The sequence below is a fragment of the Phyllostomus hastatus genome, unplaced genomic scaffold (genome assembly GCF_019186645.2).
Source record: "Phyllostomus hastatus isolate PE091 unplaced genomic scaffold, TTU_PhHast_1.1 phas_contig_210, whole genome shotgun sequence".
Classification (NCBI taxonomy): domain Eukaryota; kingdom Metazoa; phylum Chordata; class Mammalia; order Chiroptera; family Phyllostomidae; genus Phyllostomus; species Phyllostomus hastatus.
The window spans coordinates 17,982,389-17,996,870 of NW_025333737.1; the positions used below are offsets into that span (position 1 = coordinate 17,982,389).

At 38.6% G+C, this 14,482-nt stretch overlaps 1 protein-coding gene across 6 annotated transcripts in view; it reads right to left on the reverse strand.

Moving 5' to 3' along the window:
* BCAS3 (BCAS3 microtubule associated cell migration factor) overlaps nt 1-14,117 on the reverse strand; it is a 485,527-nt gene extending 471,410 nt beyond the window's left edge. For all 6 annotated transcript variants that reach the window (XM_045836907.1, XM_045836908.1, XM_045836904.1 and 3 more), the window contains exons 1-4: nt 14,040-14,117; nt 12,544-12,631; nt 9,766-9,820; nt 5,066-5,141 (exon numbers count right to left, since the gene is read on the reverse strand). In XM_045836907.1, coding sequence (XP_045692863.1) covers nt 5,066-5,141; nt 9,766-9,820; nt 12,544-12,614 — 202 coding nt within the window. In that variant the 5' untranslated portion in view covers nt 12,615-12,631; nt 14,040-14,117. The remainder of the gene's footprint in view (nt 1-5,065; nt 5,142-9,765; nt 9,821-12,543; nt 12,632-14,039) is intronic.
* Nucleotides 14,118-14,482: the final 365 nt, after the last annotated feature.

Genomic DNA, 14,482 nt, shown 5'->3' on the forward strand with positions numbered 1-14,482 from the left:
GAGACCTTTGGTGTATACATCATCTGATCTGACACACAGCAATACTGTTTTATATGCCGAGCTGGAACCGAATTCATTCTATCATTGACAAGTACAAGTTAGGTATAAAACACTCAAAGCTGAAGGGAAATCGAAGAACTCCTGATACATGATCCAACTCATCTTCCTACTGCAACTACCACTTTGATCACAGGTTGTTACTTCTAGACGGGCACAAAGGCCACATATAAAACCCCTGGGGTCACTATATGAACAAAATCTCATTTCTTTTTCTTTTTTAAAGATTGTATGTAAGCCCTGGCTGGCATAGCTCAGTGGATTGAGCACGGACTGCAAGCCAAAGTGTCACAGGTTCGATTCCCAGTCAGGCCACATGCCTGGGTTGCAGGCCACAGCCCCCAGCAACCGCACATTGATGTTTCTCTCTCTCCCTCTTTCTCCCTCCCTTCCCTCTCTAAAAATCAACAAATAAAATCTTAAAAAAAAAAAAAAAGAATTCTAAGGCCCACATGGCAACTTATTAAAAAAAAAAAGATTGTATGTATTTATTTCCAAACAGAGGAGGAGGGAAGGAGAAAGAAGGAGGTCTGGTTGCCTCTCAAATACCCCCTGCTAGGGACCCACCTGCAACCCAGGCATGTGCCCTGGCTGGGAACCGAATCTGCTACCATTTGGTTTGCAGGCTGGCACTCAATCCACTGAGCCACACCAGCCAGGGTGTCATTTCTGTTCATTTAGATTATGCCCAGTCACTTGGGCTATTTTTCTTTCTCTGGATGGTGGTATACAATAGATTTCCATTATTCTTCTTTGAAATTCTTAACTTTGTAAAAACTTTGTATTATCCTTCAGAATTGCTATGGTTTTAAGTAACCCTTATTTGTTGACTTTTCTTAAAATTTAAATATCCTTGATCATACCATCATCACTGGTTACTCTGTCCATAACTGATCCTTGTCTCCTTTACTGGTTTCTTTTTTCTTATTTCACTCATAAATATGGCCTTTACAGTCTTTTCTACAGAGATAGGTTGCACTCCTTTGTGTTTTTGGCCAACTATGATGTTCTTCAATTCACCCACCCTTCAAAACCTTGTCCGGTTGTAAGTTATCTGTGAACTTCCCCTGATACTTCACTTACTCCACTCTCCCTCCTTAGAAAAATGTTTATAAATTGGGAAGAAGAGGAAGGAATACTGGATTTTCTGCTTACCTTAAAAATCTAGGTGTAAAGTGAAATTAAATCTTTCCTCCCAAACCAGCTTCTTCTGTATTCCAGGTGCGTATTAATGGCAGCAGCATACTGCCAATACCCAGTCTAATACCTGAGCAATCATTTCCAGTAGATGTTAACAGGTGAAAAAAAGATGTAAGGCAGAAAAGAATGTTTCAGCCAGAAGGCTCCCTGTACAAAGAGCCCAAGGCATGAAAAGTTCTGTGCCTTCAATGATCTGAAAGGTAAGTGGAGTGAAGCACAGCTTATGAGGGGACATAGTTAGATGGGAAAAGGACTAAGACTATGGGGTACTCTGGGGACATTTAAGTGAAAATGTCTAGTAATTAGTTGAAATGGGGACAAAAGCACACCAGAGCAGCAGCACCTTGAAGTAAATATTATCTCTGTATACTTCATACATTTTCCAACTCTGTGCCTCCCCCTTTTCCGATAACTGACCTTAACCCTGCCTCCTGACACACATCAGGCAGAAAGATAAGCACATTGCCAGATAAACCAATCCCAGCACTAACTACATCCTTGGCTACTCCAACTATTTCAACAACCAGAAAGTGATGCAGACTGAGCATTCTGTATTCTACAAAAACACTATTTCTTCCTTGATCATACACATAAGACTAGCAAGAATTCAAGAAATGACACACACACACACACTCAGGAAGACACACATGCAAGAATTCAGGAAGAAGTGTTATACACACAAGACAAGCAAGAATTCAGGAAGAAGTGACAAGCAGTGGAAGACTTAAAGTATCAAGCCACTATCCTTCCCAATGTGGATGAAAAAGGGGGTTCCATGAAAAGTAACCTCACAGGGTGATCTGGTCATAAATCCCTATATGGGCAGGTCACAGTCACACCCCAGGCTTACAACTTCTTAGTAAAAGGCATGTCTTTGCCTTAAGCAAGCCCTGTCCATTGACCCTGTGCATCTAGGCTTGAAATGCCTCCTTTCACAACCCTCCTTCTAAAGGGTGACCACCCTCATGAGAACACAAAACCTCATTAAATATCCTATAATACAATCCCTGCCTTGTTCCTGCATTCACGTAATCCTCCTTAATTTCAAATGGGTTAAAGCAACTGTAGAATTTATTCTCTGAAGAATGAGATGTTACTCCCCAACTCAAATAAACTCTTATAATAATTCTCTACAGCTTTGCCCTGGCTGGTGTGGCTCATCAGACTGAGTACCAGCCTGCAAACCTAAAGGTCTTTGGTACAATTCCCAGTAGGGGCACATGCCTGGGTTTTGAGCCAAGACCCTGGTTGGTGGTGTGTGAGAGGCAACCAACCAAGGTTATCTCTCACACATTGATATTTCTCTCCTTCTCTTTCTCCCTCTTTCCACTCTCTCTAAAAATAAATAAATAAAATCTTTAAAAATAAGTTCTCTATGGGTTTGGATGTTTCTTACACACAAGCTTTATGAGGAGGTTAAAAAAAATTTCCCCATGAAAACAGTATGTCCGTTCCTCAAAAAACTAAAGACAGAATTACCATATGAGCCAATAATTACACTTATGGGTATATACTCAAAAAGAATTGAAAGCAGTCACTAAAAGAGACAGCTGCACACCCGTGTTAACAACAGCATCCTTCACAGAGCCAAAACATGGACACAAACCGAGTGACCACTGAGAGACAAATGGATAAACAGAATGTGCTATACACATACAAAGGAATTTTATACAGCCTTCCAAAGAAAATCTCCACACATGCTACAACGTGAATGAACCTGAGGACATTATGCTAAGTGAAATGAGCCGGTCACATAGAGACAAATACTATATGGGACCACTTACGAGGTACCCTGGGTAGTCAAATTCACAGACATAAAGTAGAACTGTGGTTGTCAGGGGCTAGTGGGAATTGAATGTGGAGTTATTAACAGGTATAGAATTTCAGTTTTACAAGATGAAGAGTTCTAGAGATTGGTGGCATAATAATGTGAATGTACAGTAGGTCCTCAAATAATAAGTTTCATTCAATGTCATTTCATTATAGTGTTAATGAGATACTATAGGAAATTAACTCATTCATATCAATCAGCCTACAGTAAAATTGGTCTTGTTATACTTTGTCCCACCACAGTTCAAAGAACCAATCAACAATGTTAACTGAGGACTTACTAAAGACTACTAAACTGTACATTTAAAAATGATTAGGCTGATAAACTTTATGTGCATTTTATCACACTTAAAAATTTTTTAGATTACATTAAACCAATCACTTGCAACTGAAAAAAGGGATATTGAATATAAAAATGAGTACCTAAGTTTAGTACTAGAACTTGATATTAAAACTGGCCAAGTCTGTAAGCCTAGGGGGTCCTAGGAATTTCCCCTCATAAATTAGAGACTCGGCAGTTCTTGTTGTAGTATAGTAAACCAAGTGGATAACCCGATGTGTTTTGAGACTCAAACTATATGCACACTTTTAGGGAATGTGACAGAAAAATGTCAGGATATTAAACTGCTTTGGCTAGGTTTCTTCCTGTAGAAAAAACAAGCTTAGGAATGAATCAGATTGCTGGAAAAGAGGAACAAGTTTAGGAATGAATCAGATTGCTGGAAAAAAGGAACAGAACAGTGATCATGATACAAAAGGCCTTTGCCCCACTCTCTAATGAACTCCAAAAATAGTGATGTCTACTTAACAACCGACAAAATTAACACACTGATTAGAAATGGAGATATCGAGGAGGACCCAAGCCCCACCCTAGCCATGATAAACCATATCAAACGGGATGCAGCCCGGAGGCAAGGGGCCAACTGGAAGCACTTTATATTTTTGGGCAGAGTACCTAAGTTTAGTACTAGAGCTTGAAGTAACTTAAAGAAAAGGAGAGCCCCCAGGACCGTTGGAAGAAACAGAGAGCAATCCCCGGAGCAGACTTCAACTCAAACACTGTATTACAGGTAGTAATAAAGAAGGAAAAGGAACGATATGCTAGTAAACAATGAAATCTGAGTCACACAATGAAAATTAAAAATATAAGATTTCTAAAAGAAATATAATAGGAAAAGTTTATATATCACAAATAATCACCCCTACGAATGAATGTTTTATTCCCTGTAAAGAGGGCCCAACAAGTTGTCATTATTTGAATGAACCAGGTGACAGAGAATCCAAAATTTAAAAGAAACCAATTTGCAGAAACAATACTTAACCTTTCTCATCCTGGGGAGCAGCTTTTCAAGGAAAATACGACATTACATTTGAAAAGTCTAGAGGGGATAAACAAGGTCCAACTAGAAAATTAAAAAACAATTTAGTGTATTTATATTGGGAATTCAATGCAGACCACTGGTTAGCTGAGAAGCCAAAAAAGGGAACTGTGAGGCAACCTGCTGGATTAGCAACAGTAGGAAGTCATTACCACCCCTAGGCTAGGAGGACACAGTAGGAACTGCACTGGTGGCCGAGTTGCCCAGGGGAACCTAGAACCACAGAGGAAATGAGGGAATAATTTTCTTCCCTCTCTCCCATCCTCCCATTCAAATTCTCACCAGTGCCTCCGAACTCAGCCAGAAGATGACAGATATGGTAGCCAGGGAAACAGACAAAAGGCAACCCCTTCTCACTTGGACTTAAAAGTTTAAGGCTAGGTATATATGTTACAATTACTTGTATAGTACTCCATTAGTTCTAATGAAGTTTCTGTAGTGGGATTATGCTACTTTTTAAATTGAATATAAATTTACTTTGAAAACTAAAATGTTAGTGAAAGAGAAATGAATCTGACTCAGGAAAGGGTTCTGTGTTGAAATCAGGTCAACCTCAAGCAAACATTTAATTCATATGTCCCAAAAAGTTAAAGCCATACCATTTAAATCTGCATTTTCAAATCTGACCCAGACTATTTTCTCCTTTTCTTCTGTTAGAGGTGTTCCACTGTAAGCCTGTGTAGTAAACAGAAATGTTTGAATAAAAATATTTTACAGCTCTGATATTACTGATGTGCACAACAAAGGGTAACTTAAATAAAGCCTACCGATCCCTCTATAATTTCACTAATCCTACACCTTGGAAACTAGTACATTTTGTAATATTTTTATTCCCAAAGAAAGTTATCCAGGAGTTTGATTACTTTGGTCAAAAAAAAGGGGGTTTTAGCCTACTAAAGAACTGCAGAAACCTAAAATAGAATGATCTTAGTCTACTCGGAAGCATCACTATCATTCAAAGGTACTCAAAAAACTAAATCATCATCCATATTTGATGATGGTCAACAAATAAGAAGGCTTAAGAAAGAAACAAAACCACCACAGGTATCTATATAGTATCCATGTATTTATGATCAGGCAATTACACTCCACCCAGAATGGTCAAAAGTATTTCTTACAGCATAAGGAATATAGTCAATAATACTGTAATAATCGTGTATGGCACCAGGTGGGCACTAGAATTATCAGGGGGTGGGGAGCCACAGGGGTCACTTCATACATTATATAACTGTCTAACCACCAAGCTGAAACTAATAAATACTGGATGTCAACTGTAATTGAAAAATAATTTTAATGTACTTATTGATATTATAAATAAAATAGGATAACATTAGCATAATACCTCGTTTTCCTAAATCATAAAACAATTAAAAGCTTTATTTGTTTTTCTCTTCTAGGCTTAGAAATACAGCACAAAAATTCAAGAATAAAATAACTTGCTTGTGGCCACAAAAAAAGGGGGGAGTGCTACTTTCTGCTTGCCTCCAGTTCTCCATTGAAGGGCATGGGTCAGTGTTGGGGGTGGGAAAAAAAAGCATTCTTTTTTCAGTCTCTGACCTGGCTTCTAGATCCAACCTATTAGCTAGTTCCTACAAGCCTGCAAGGGTCACAAAGATACACATAAACTGCCCTGAAGTCATAGGAGAAGTGTCAAGAGTACCCATCAGTATTCAAAACAAGTGTTATTTTTAAATTTTTACAGATTGTATGTACTTACAAGCATTTAGAACGTCAAAAAAGTGGTTCCCAATTCAGAGAACTATTATTTAATATAAGCTATGTCAAAAGCATACAAAAACTACCATCCCATATATAATTTGTGTTATACGTGACCCGCTTTAAATTTCCACACCAATTATAACCCCTGTACTTATCAAAGTTAATGGCCATTGAAAATACTATTAAAGACAATTACTTCAATAGCAGATTTACCATACACACACACATAAACACACACACACACACACACACAAACCCTTATGATTTCAATTGTCTTAAAAAAAAAAAGAAGTGAGACATGTACAGGGCAGTCAATCCTTGAAAGAGAAAAACCCACACTGCCACCAACTTTATCCTCAACCATCTCATCATTATCATCATTGCCGTCAACTTTATCTCCCCATCCTTCTTCTTCTCCCTCAGTCTCACTCTTCTCATCCTTGAAAATGCTCTTTTTTAAAAATAAAACTTTTTATTTTGGAATAATTTTAGATTACTAAACATAGTACAGAAAGTTCTCATTTACACCTCAACCAGATTCCCCTAATTCCCTAATGTGAACTATGTAATCTAACCAAATCTCACCTTACCATTTGCCGAAACTATGAAACTAATTGATGCATTATTATTCATTTAGCCTGAGATTTTATTGGGTTTCACCAGGTCTCCCACTAATATCCTTTCTCTGGTCCAAGATCCAATCTAAGATACCACACTACATTTAGGACAACTTCTTTTTTCCTACCTCAGGCTCTTCTTCAGTCAAAACTTTTACTCCATTACTGACAGGATTTGTTTATTTCTCCTTTTATTCTTTATATGGTTTCTAACACATCTACACATTAATGAGTTATTGTTGAATTTTAAAAGACACAGCTAGGGTCCTGGCTGGTGTGGCTCAATGGATTGAGTGCCGGCTTTCGAATCAAAAGGTCGCCGGTTCACTTCCCAGTCAGGGCACATGCCTGGGTTCCAGGCCAGGTCCCCAGTGGGGGATGCATGAGAGGCAAACATCACACTTTGATGTTTCTCTCTCACTCTTTCTCTCTCCCTTTCCCTTTCTCAAAAAATAAATAAAATAAAATAAAAATAGACAGAGCTAGGATCACTGTAGATATGTTGTGTTGTTTTATTTTTTTCACTGCAATAAAAAACTTCCACTGTGTACTGCTGTCAAAAGTATAATAACAGCAAATTGCTCTATAGGCACAATATATCATAATTTTCTTGACTGCTTTTGACATTTGGGCCAACTACAATTTTTTATACTAAAAATAGTTAAATTTTCAAAAATGAAAAAGATCTGAGCTTTAACTCTTTCTTTGTTAAATTATTCTTAATGACTTTCCATAAGTACAACTATTAGACCAAAGGGCACAGTTAAGGGCTTCTATCAGCCACTGATGACATCTCTTAAACACAATGGGAATCTACTCTATTCAGCTGATGCCGGTCTGACACATTTACTCCCCTTGGGAAGTATTTATAGACCCCAAGAATGATTTCCAGGCTCCATGAATTTGATGATTCCCAGAATACAGCAGGAGATGGAATGTGATATCATCAGAAAAAATATTTTCCAAATGTGTGACCACAAAGTACCAGTGGGGGATTCTGGATTAAATGTAGAAAAAACTATGCTGTACACCTAAGACTCATAGACAATAATACTGAATGTAAACTATAATTAAAAATAAAATTGAAACTTAAAAAAAAACCATGAGTCACCAACTCTGGCCTACCTCCTGTGCCCATAAGTTTTATTTTAATATAGCCATGCCCTTTGCTTTATAAAGTAAGCAGTGCTGAGTAGTTTCTAGAGAGATTATGTGAACTGCAAAGCTCATCCTATCTAGTGTTTTACCGAAACAGTTTGCCAACTCTGCACTAGACAGGAAGTCTTAAGGATGGGCACAGAGTATCCCCTTAACTTAAAACAGTGCCAGGTCCATAACAGGTGCTCAAGTAAATGTCTGCTGCCTGAATTTCTGCTTTCTTTCCACGGTAACTAGAATAATGACTTGCACAACATAAATTTCTTAAATGTAATTCTAACTCTTAAAAACTCTAACTACTCCCTCAAAGCCCCTGCTCACACCCTTTCTCCTCCAGCAACCAGAACAGCTTGTTATGCAGGGTTTCCACTAGCATGAAAGGCACCTTTGTAAAAATTTGATAAAGAGGCACTCTAGGGGAGGGCAAACTACAAAATTTTTTAAATGCCCTTCCTAGGAACTAGCCTCATGCCAGGGCTCAGGGACGAGAAAGGAGCAGTTCATAGAAGACCTAAGTCTGGCGTTCTCTGCAGAATAGAAGATGCTCTCCAGCCACAACGACCCTGCTGCCCACTACACCCAGCTCTCTAGCTTCCTTCAACATCAAATACACAGCCTTTCCATCTATTTCCATTGACACTTCTTACAATGACCTTTGGGACTTAACTCTTTCACTCTTTCTTTTCTATGTATTCCCTTTGCACTTAAATATTCACTCTGTGCTACCATGTGTAACACTAACTGATCTGTTCCTATTGCCTCTGGTTGTTTCAAGAAATTTGACTTCCCTTACTAATCAAGTTCCTCAAGAAAGAAAAGCACGTGTTTCTCCTTGTATGCCCTGAAGATCTACAGACCTTGTCCTTGTGACCTATTTTCATTAAAATTGACTGAACATAATAAAGAAATACCAACATTCCTTGGTATATGATGAATACTATTTAATACAACTGAAATCTAGATTCTAGTGTTTTCTAGGACTCCCTCATAAAACTGGGACACCGGATCTATGAATGTTCTCTTTGAACAGTGCAGTTCTATACACATTAGCAGTCAGAGAAAACAGAAACCTTCTACTTCCACAGTTCCACTAAACAGTGCTTCCCAAAGCTACTGTTTCATAAGGACCATCTGAGATTCTTCCTCAAGACACACGTTACTAGATGCCACTTCAATTCCACTGAATCAAACTCTCTGGAAGAGGAGCCTGGAAATTATCGATTTTAACAAGTGTGCCAAGTGATACATATGTTACATATGGGCAACAGTGCACTAGAGATAATCCTAGGAGGCTAGCTCTCCTTCTTCACTTCACACATACATAAAGGGCAGGGTAAGGGGTTTACTCTCTCATAGGTTAGAGTAACAAGGCAGACTCTATGTGGCATAAAAATACTGCTCAATATGAAAGACACGTAGATTTGTGCTCAGTAGAGTATTTAGTTAACATAATATCTAGTTAATGAAATGCAAAGCATATATTGCTTGTCTCATGTCAGACAAGCAACATTTAACTGTGACAAGAGGAAGATTTTGGAAACAGAACCCCACTAGAGAGTCCCAAGTCCCACCTCTCACCTGAATCCTCTTAGGAGAGCAAGTCCTAAGGAATAATAATTGAGCCACTTTTGGCACAAAACTAAGGCATATCTAATAAATAACAAGTATAGTTCCACCATGCCAATGTCCAGGATGCTGAAACATCAAGTCATTTTAAAGTTGATGATACCAGTATCAAATTTAGGAAACAGAACATTCCCTGGCCAATGGTAAAACCTACTGTTTCTGAAAACACAGACACCTACCTGTGGCACAACATCCTGTAGAAAAGTCACAACGCTTTCCATGTAAGACTGCTCCCTGTAAAGGGGTAAATTGGATAAAATTTACCATGACAGATTAAGGCAAACATGGAAAAGCTCTTTCTATAAGCCCTAAGAAAGTCACTCATAATATTTTTTAAAAGGGAGAAAAAAGACCAACTCACACAACCTGATAAAGTTTCACTGTATGTTATTAAATGCAAATGAGATGTTAACATTTTTAAACATTATCTCTTCTGAAAAGTCATGCTCTCTTAGTTTGATATAGATGACTTCTAACTCATACTTGAAGAGAGATGGCATAAGACTTGGCTAAGGCAGGACCTTCCTCTTGAGTCAGAGTAGAATGCCCCAGTTAGAACAAGAAAAACTGTTGCTGATGCGGTCTTTAGTGACCTTATCTTTAAACTAATTATGAACCTAGTCCCTTATGTGTATATAGAAAAATGAATCTGCATTTTTCCACAGGGAACCTCTGCCATAGATAAGACATGGGAGAATATTAAAATGCACAAGAACACTAAGGTATTTTAAAAGGGAAGTATATGGATATCTGCAAAAGGAGAAAAAAAATCTTTAAAATACCAAATCAAATTCACTCCATAGAGATATGAAAAATACATTTAAGAAAACAGCCCTGGTTGGTGTAGCTCAGTGGACTAAACATGGGCCTGTGAACCAAAGGGTTGCTGGTTCAATTCCCCATCAGGGCACATGCCTGAGTTTTGGGCCAGGTCCCCAGTAGGGGGGGGGGGGGGTTGGGGGGCACTCGAGAGGCAAACACACATTTACATTTCCCTCTTTCTCCTGCCCTTCCCTCTCTCTAAAAATAAATAAATAAAATCTTTTTTTATTACACTTAAGAAAATAATATGAGTTATCCTAAATCCTATTTTTAAAATATACCTTACATACCTACAAAACTAATTAGAGCCTAAAAAAATTTTTTTTTGACTAGGCCTACCTCTCCAAACTCATTTTTCTGCCACTCTCCTAATTTACTCTGCCTCAGTCACATACAACTTCAATTCCTAGATTATATCAAGTTCTTTTAATCAAGACCTCTAAACCAGCTGTCTACCTCAAGTCCTTTCCATACGCTGTCTTCCCTTTCAGACCCTCAAACTAAAGTATTACATCCTCAGAGAAGCCTTCCCTGGTAGCCTTAAGTGATATTCCCCATAGTCATTTCTGTCCCAGCACACTGCAGCTGCACTGACCAGAGCCTGCAACTGTTTTGCTTATGTACTGTTTCCCCCACTAGAATGAATGTAAATAAACTCTATTACAGAAAGAAATCCATCTCTCATATTTACCTTATGCCTCCAGAATCTATAAGCCAGTACTTTAGGCATGGAGTAGATGCTCAAGCAATGTTAAAAAGTACTTAGTAAAGATTTTTTTTAAAAAACCACAAAAATTGGGGATGGGTGGGGTGGGGGAAAGTGGTACCGGGAAAATGGAAACAACTACTTGAACAACAATTAAAAAGAAAAGTAAATTTTCAAAAACCCACAAAAATTATGGATTGTATAACATAAAACAATAAATGTTGAATACCCTTCTTGGCTGTTACCAAGAAGAATTTACTTAACTCCTCTCTACTTTAGTCTCCTCACCTATAAAATGAAGAGTGAAATAGTACCTAACTCATGGCTAAAAACATGCTTACTAACATACTGCCATGGTTCATAGTTAACAAAGACATATAGCCTTAGGAAATGCAGGAGGAAAAAAAAAAAGAAAGTACTGTAGTAAAATATTATATTACACATAAACTTTTGATAGTCTGAGAAGGCAATCTTTATGTAACATGCTAAACTTCCCTAGTGAAATAATAAAAAATGCTATAATTCCCTTATGCATATTTTAAAAAGCAAAAAAGTTTCACCTCTCTAGCCAGGTATTTAGGGTCGTAACTGTCCACCCCAACCTACTTCAAATAAGTTAAGTTTTCTATATTTCATTTATGAAAATACCCTGCCTTACCCACATCTGCTCACTCTATCCCCTTTGCCTAAAACGTACCCTTGATTCTAACTGCCCAAACAGTATTCAGCCTTTGAAATATATCATAAATGTTAGCTTCTCAATGAAACCTTTTTGGATTTAAAATACTAAAACACTCCCACTAAATACTCCAACAAAAACACTCCCTTTAAATTTTCATGCTGTTTTGTTAGCATCTTTTTTATTAATTATCGTGATTTCAAGCACACATATCTTAAAACCACATTAGATAATATGCTTTTAGAAAATATATATGCTTTGTCCAAAAGGCTTAAAATATAGAAATGTACTTTTTATATTGACTTTGAAACTTTCTGACTGAGACATTGGAATGAGATACATTTTACATCACATTCTAGTAAACATACACATACATATGAATATATCTATGTGCTACACAAAACAATACTAACTATATTTTCTATTAGATTCTACTTTCTTTTCTAAATAATGGTCCTAATCCAATAAATTGATTTAATAATCCACTGATTGTTAAAGCAAAAGTATGAAAAAACATTACTCTTTAGGATTTAGCACAGTGCTTTACAAGGTACTCTGTGCTGAACACATCAACTTGACCCTCCAATTATCCCTTTTATTTGGCCTTGGCAACGACATTTATCATCCTGTGAAGCCAAAATCAAGTAGATTCTAGAAAAGTAATCACTGTTCAGAAAGGAAACCTGAAAGTTAGTTACTATTCTGAGTTATCTTTTCTTCAGCTATTAGGTTTATCTGAAATTTGCTCACGTGACAGCCTGGGGGCGAACCACAACTCCACCAGTACAGCGACTGGGTCTTCTGGGGGAATCTGTAGCCATAGCTTCATTCACAAAACCTATTTCCAGAGCAAAAATTAGAAAAAATGGATCAGTATTGCTGGAAGTAGGGAAAAAAGGTTTATGGTTGCTCACTAGCGATCCCTTGTCAAAAATGCCTAAAATGTAGGAAACTTTCCCAGCAATTCCTATTACACCAGAAAAGAGGAAAGGCAGGGGATAAGAAAAATTTATAATTACTGAGATTTTTTTTATTTGAACCAAACCTCAGAACTACAAAACTAGTTAAGGCTCTTGCTGGACCCTTTGATCTACTGTTGGTACAAATTAGAAAAGTAGGAGAACTAGATCATGGTTGGGAAGTCTAGCACAGGAGCGCTTCATAAAAACAAATGTGCTACCTTTGTAAACCAAAATTTTAAAATGTACTGAAATCTTATATTGAGATAGTGAAAATACACATGGTACAATATTTCAAGACCAAATGGAACAGTAGGGTAATACCAATAAGACTGCTGGTGATCTGTAAGAAAGGATGTTGTAACTATGTGATGGATGTTAACTAGACTTAATGCGGTGATCATTTCTCAAAAATATACAAGTATCAAATCATTGTTGTATACCTGAAACTAATATAATGTTATATGTCATATCTTCTTCAAAAAAGACTGCATGATCATACTTAAGGATTTTTAAAATCGATTTTGTTAACCCCCTGCTACTAAAACCTAATCACCAGAGTCTAAGTAATAAACTTATGACATTAGAAGCCCCTTATCCTTTCCTGTCAGATCACTGAATCCTGACCCCTGAATGTCTAATAAGCATGTGATCCATTGGGGAGGTTTTAAGAGCATGAAGTGTACTTGGTTAAGGTTTAAAGGAGGACTGGCAGGAATATTAAATATCTCTTACAGGGCTCAGGAGAGCCCACAGCCTGGAACTAATCTTGTGAGCCCCTAAAACCCTCACTTCTAAGCAGGTACATTCTATCACCTTATTTGACAGCTTCCAAAATGATAAGTCCCATCTGCTACAACCAAAACACCCTCTGCCCCAACTAGCCCAGGAACCCCTTCCTCAATGGGTACCTTCACCTCCAGCCCCTCAGCCCTCCCATTTCTATACCACCCTTTATTTCCGAAAAACAAACAAACAAACAAAAAAACAAAACCCTCCCAAGCACTGTCCTATGAGAGCCCTGTCCAGAGGACGACCCTGGCCAGTCGCTCAGGCCCCACTCTCCTGAAAGACACCAGCAAAGTGCTAACCCCTTAACCTCCAACACGCAGCCACCGCTGCCCCCGGCCGCCCTCTGGCCCCTTGCCCTTGCTTCCTCCCCTCCCCCTCCAATTTCGACAGCTCTCCCTCGCCGAATTCCTGCTAGTCAAGCCCTTTCTCCTCACGCTGCTTGGCCCCGGTCCTCCCCAAGCCTTCCCAAAGCCACAGCCCCGCCAGCCTTCTCACCGGCCGCCCCGCCGGTAAACGCTGTTCTCCAGCTCAAGGCTCACTGTTTGGAGTCTCCCCGAGATTGACAGTTACCACTTCCTACCACGCCTCAGCGGAACTACCATTTTAGCCAATCCCAGAAGCAAACTGACTAAGCCCGGGAACCGCCCTTAGAGGTCAGCTTCGCCAACCAGCAAGTAGAAAAGAGGCGGACCCGCCTCCTGAAATTATCCAATCCGCTGGGGCTCCAGGAAAAACAAAACAGTATGTAAATTTGGACAAAACCAAGGTGTCAGGTTCGGTCGTGATTGCCGGCAGGTGGGGAGGAATTACAGACACGTCTATTTTCCATTGCAGACAGTACCTCCTTGGCTTTGTCAAAAAGCATAACGCTGCATACTCCTGTATTCCACACCTGAGCGTCTCAGGCTGAGAATCCCAGGAGTCCGGGACTGGTCTGT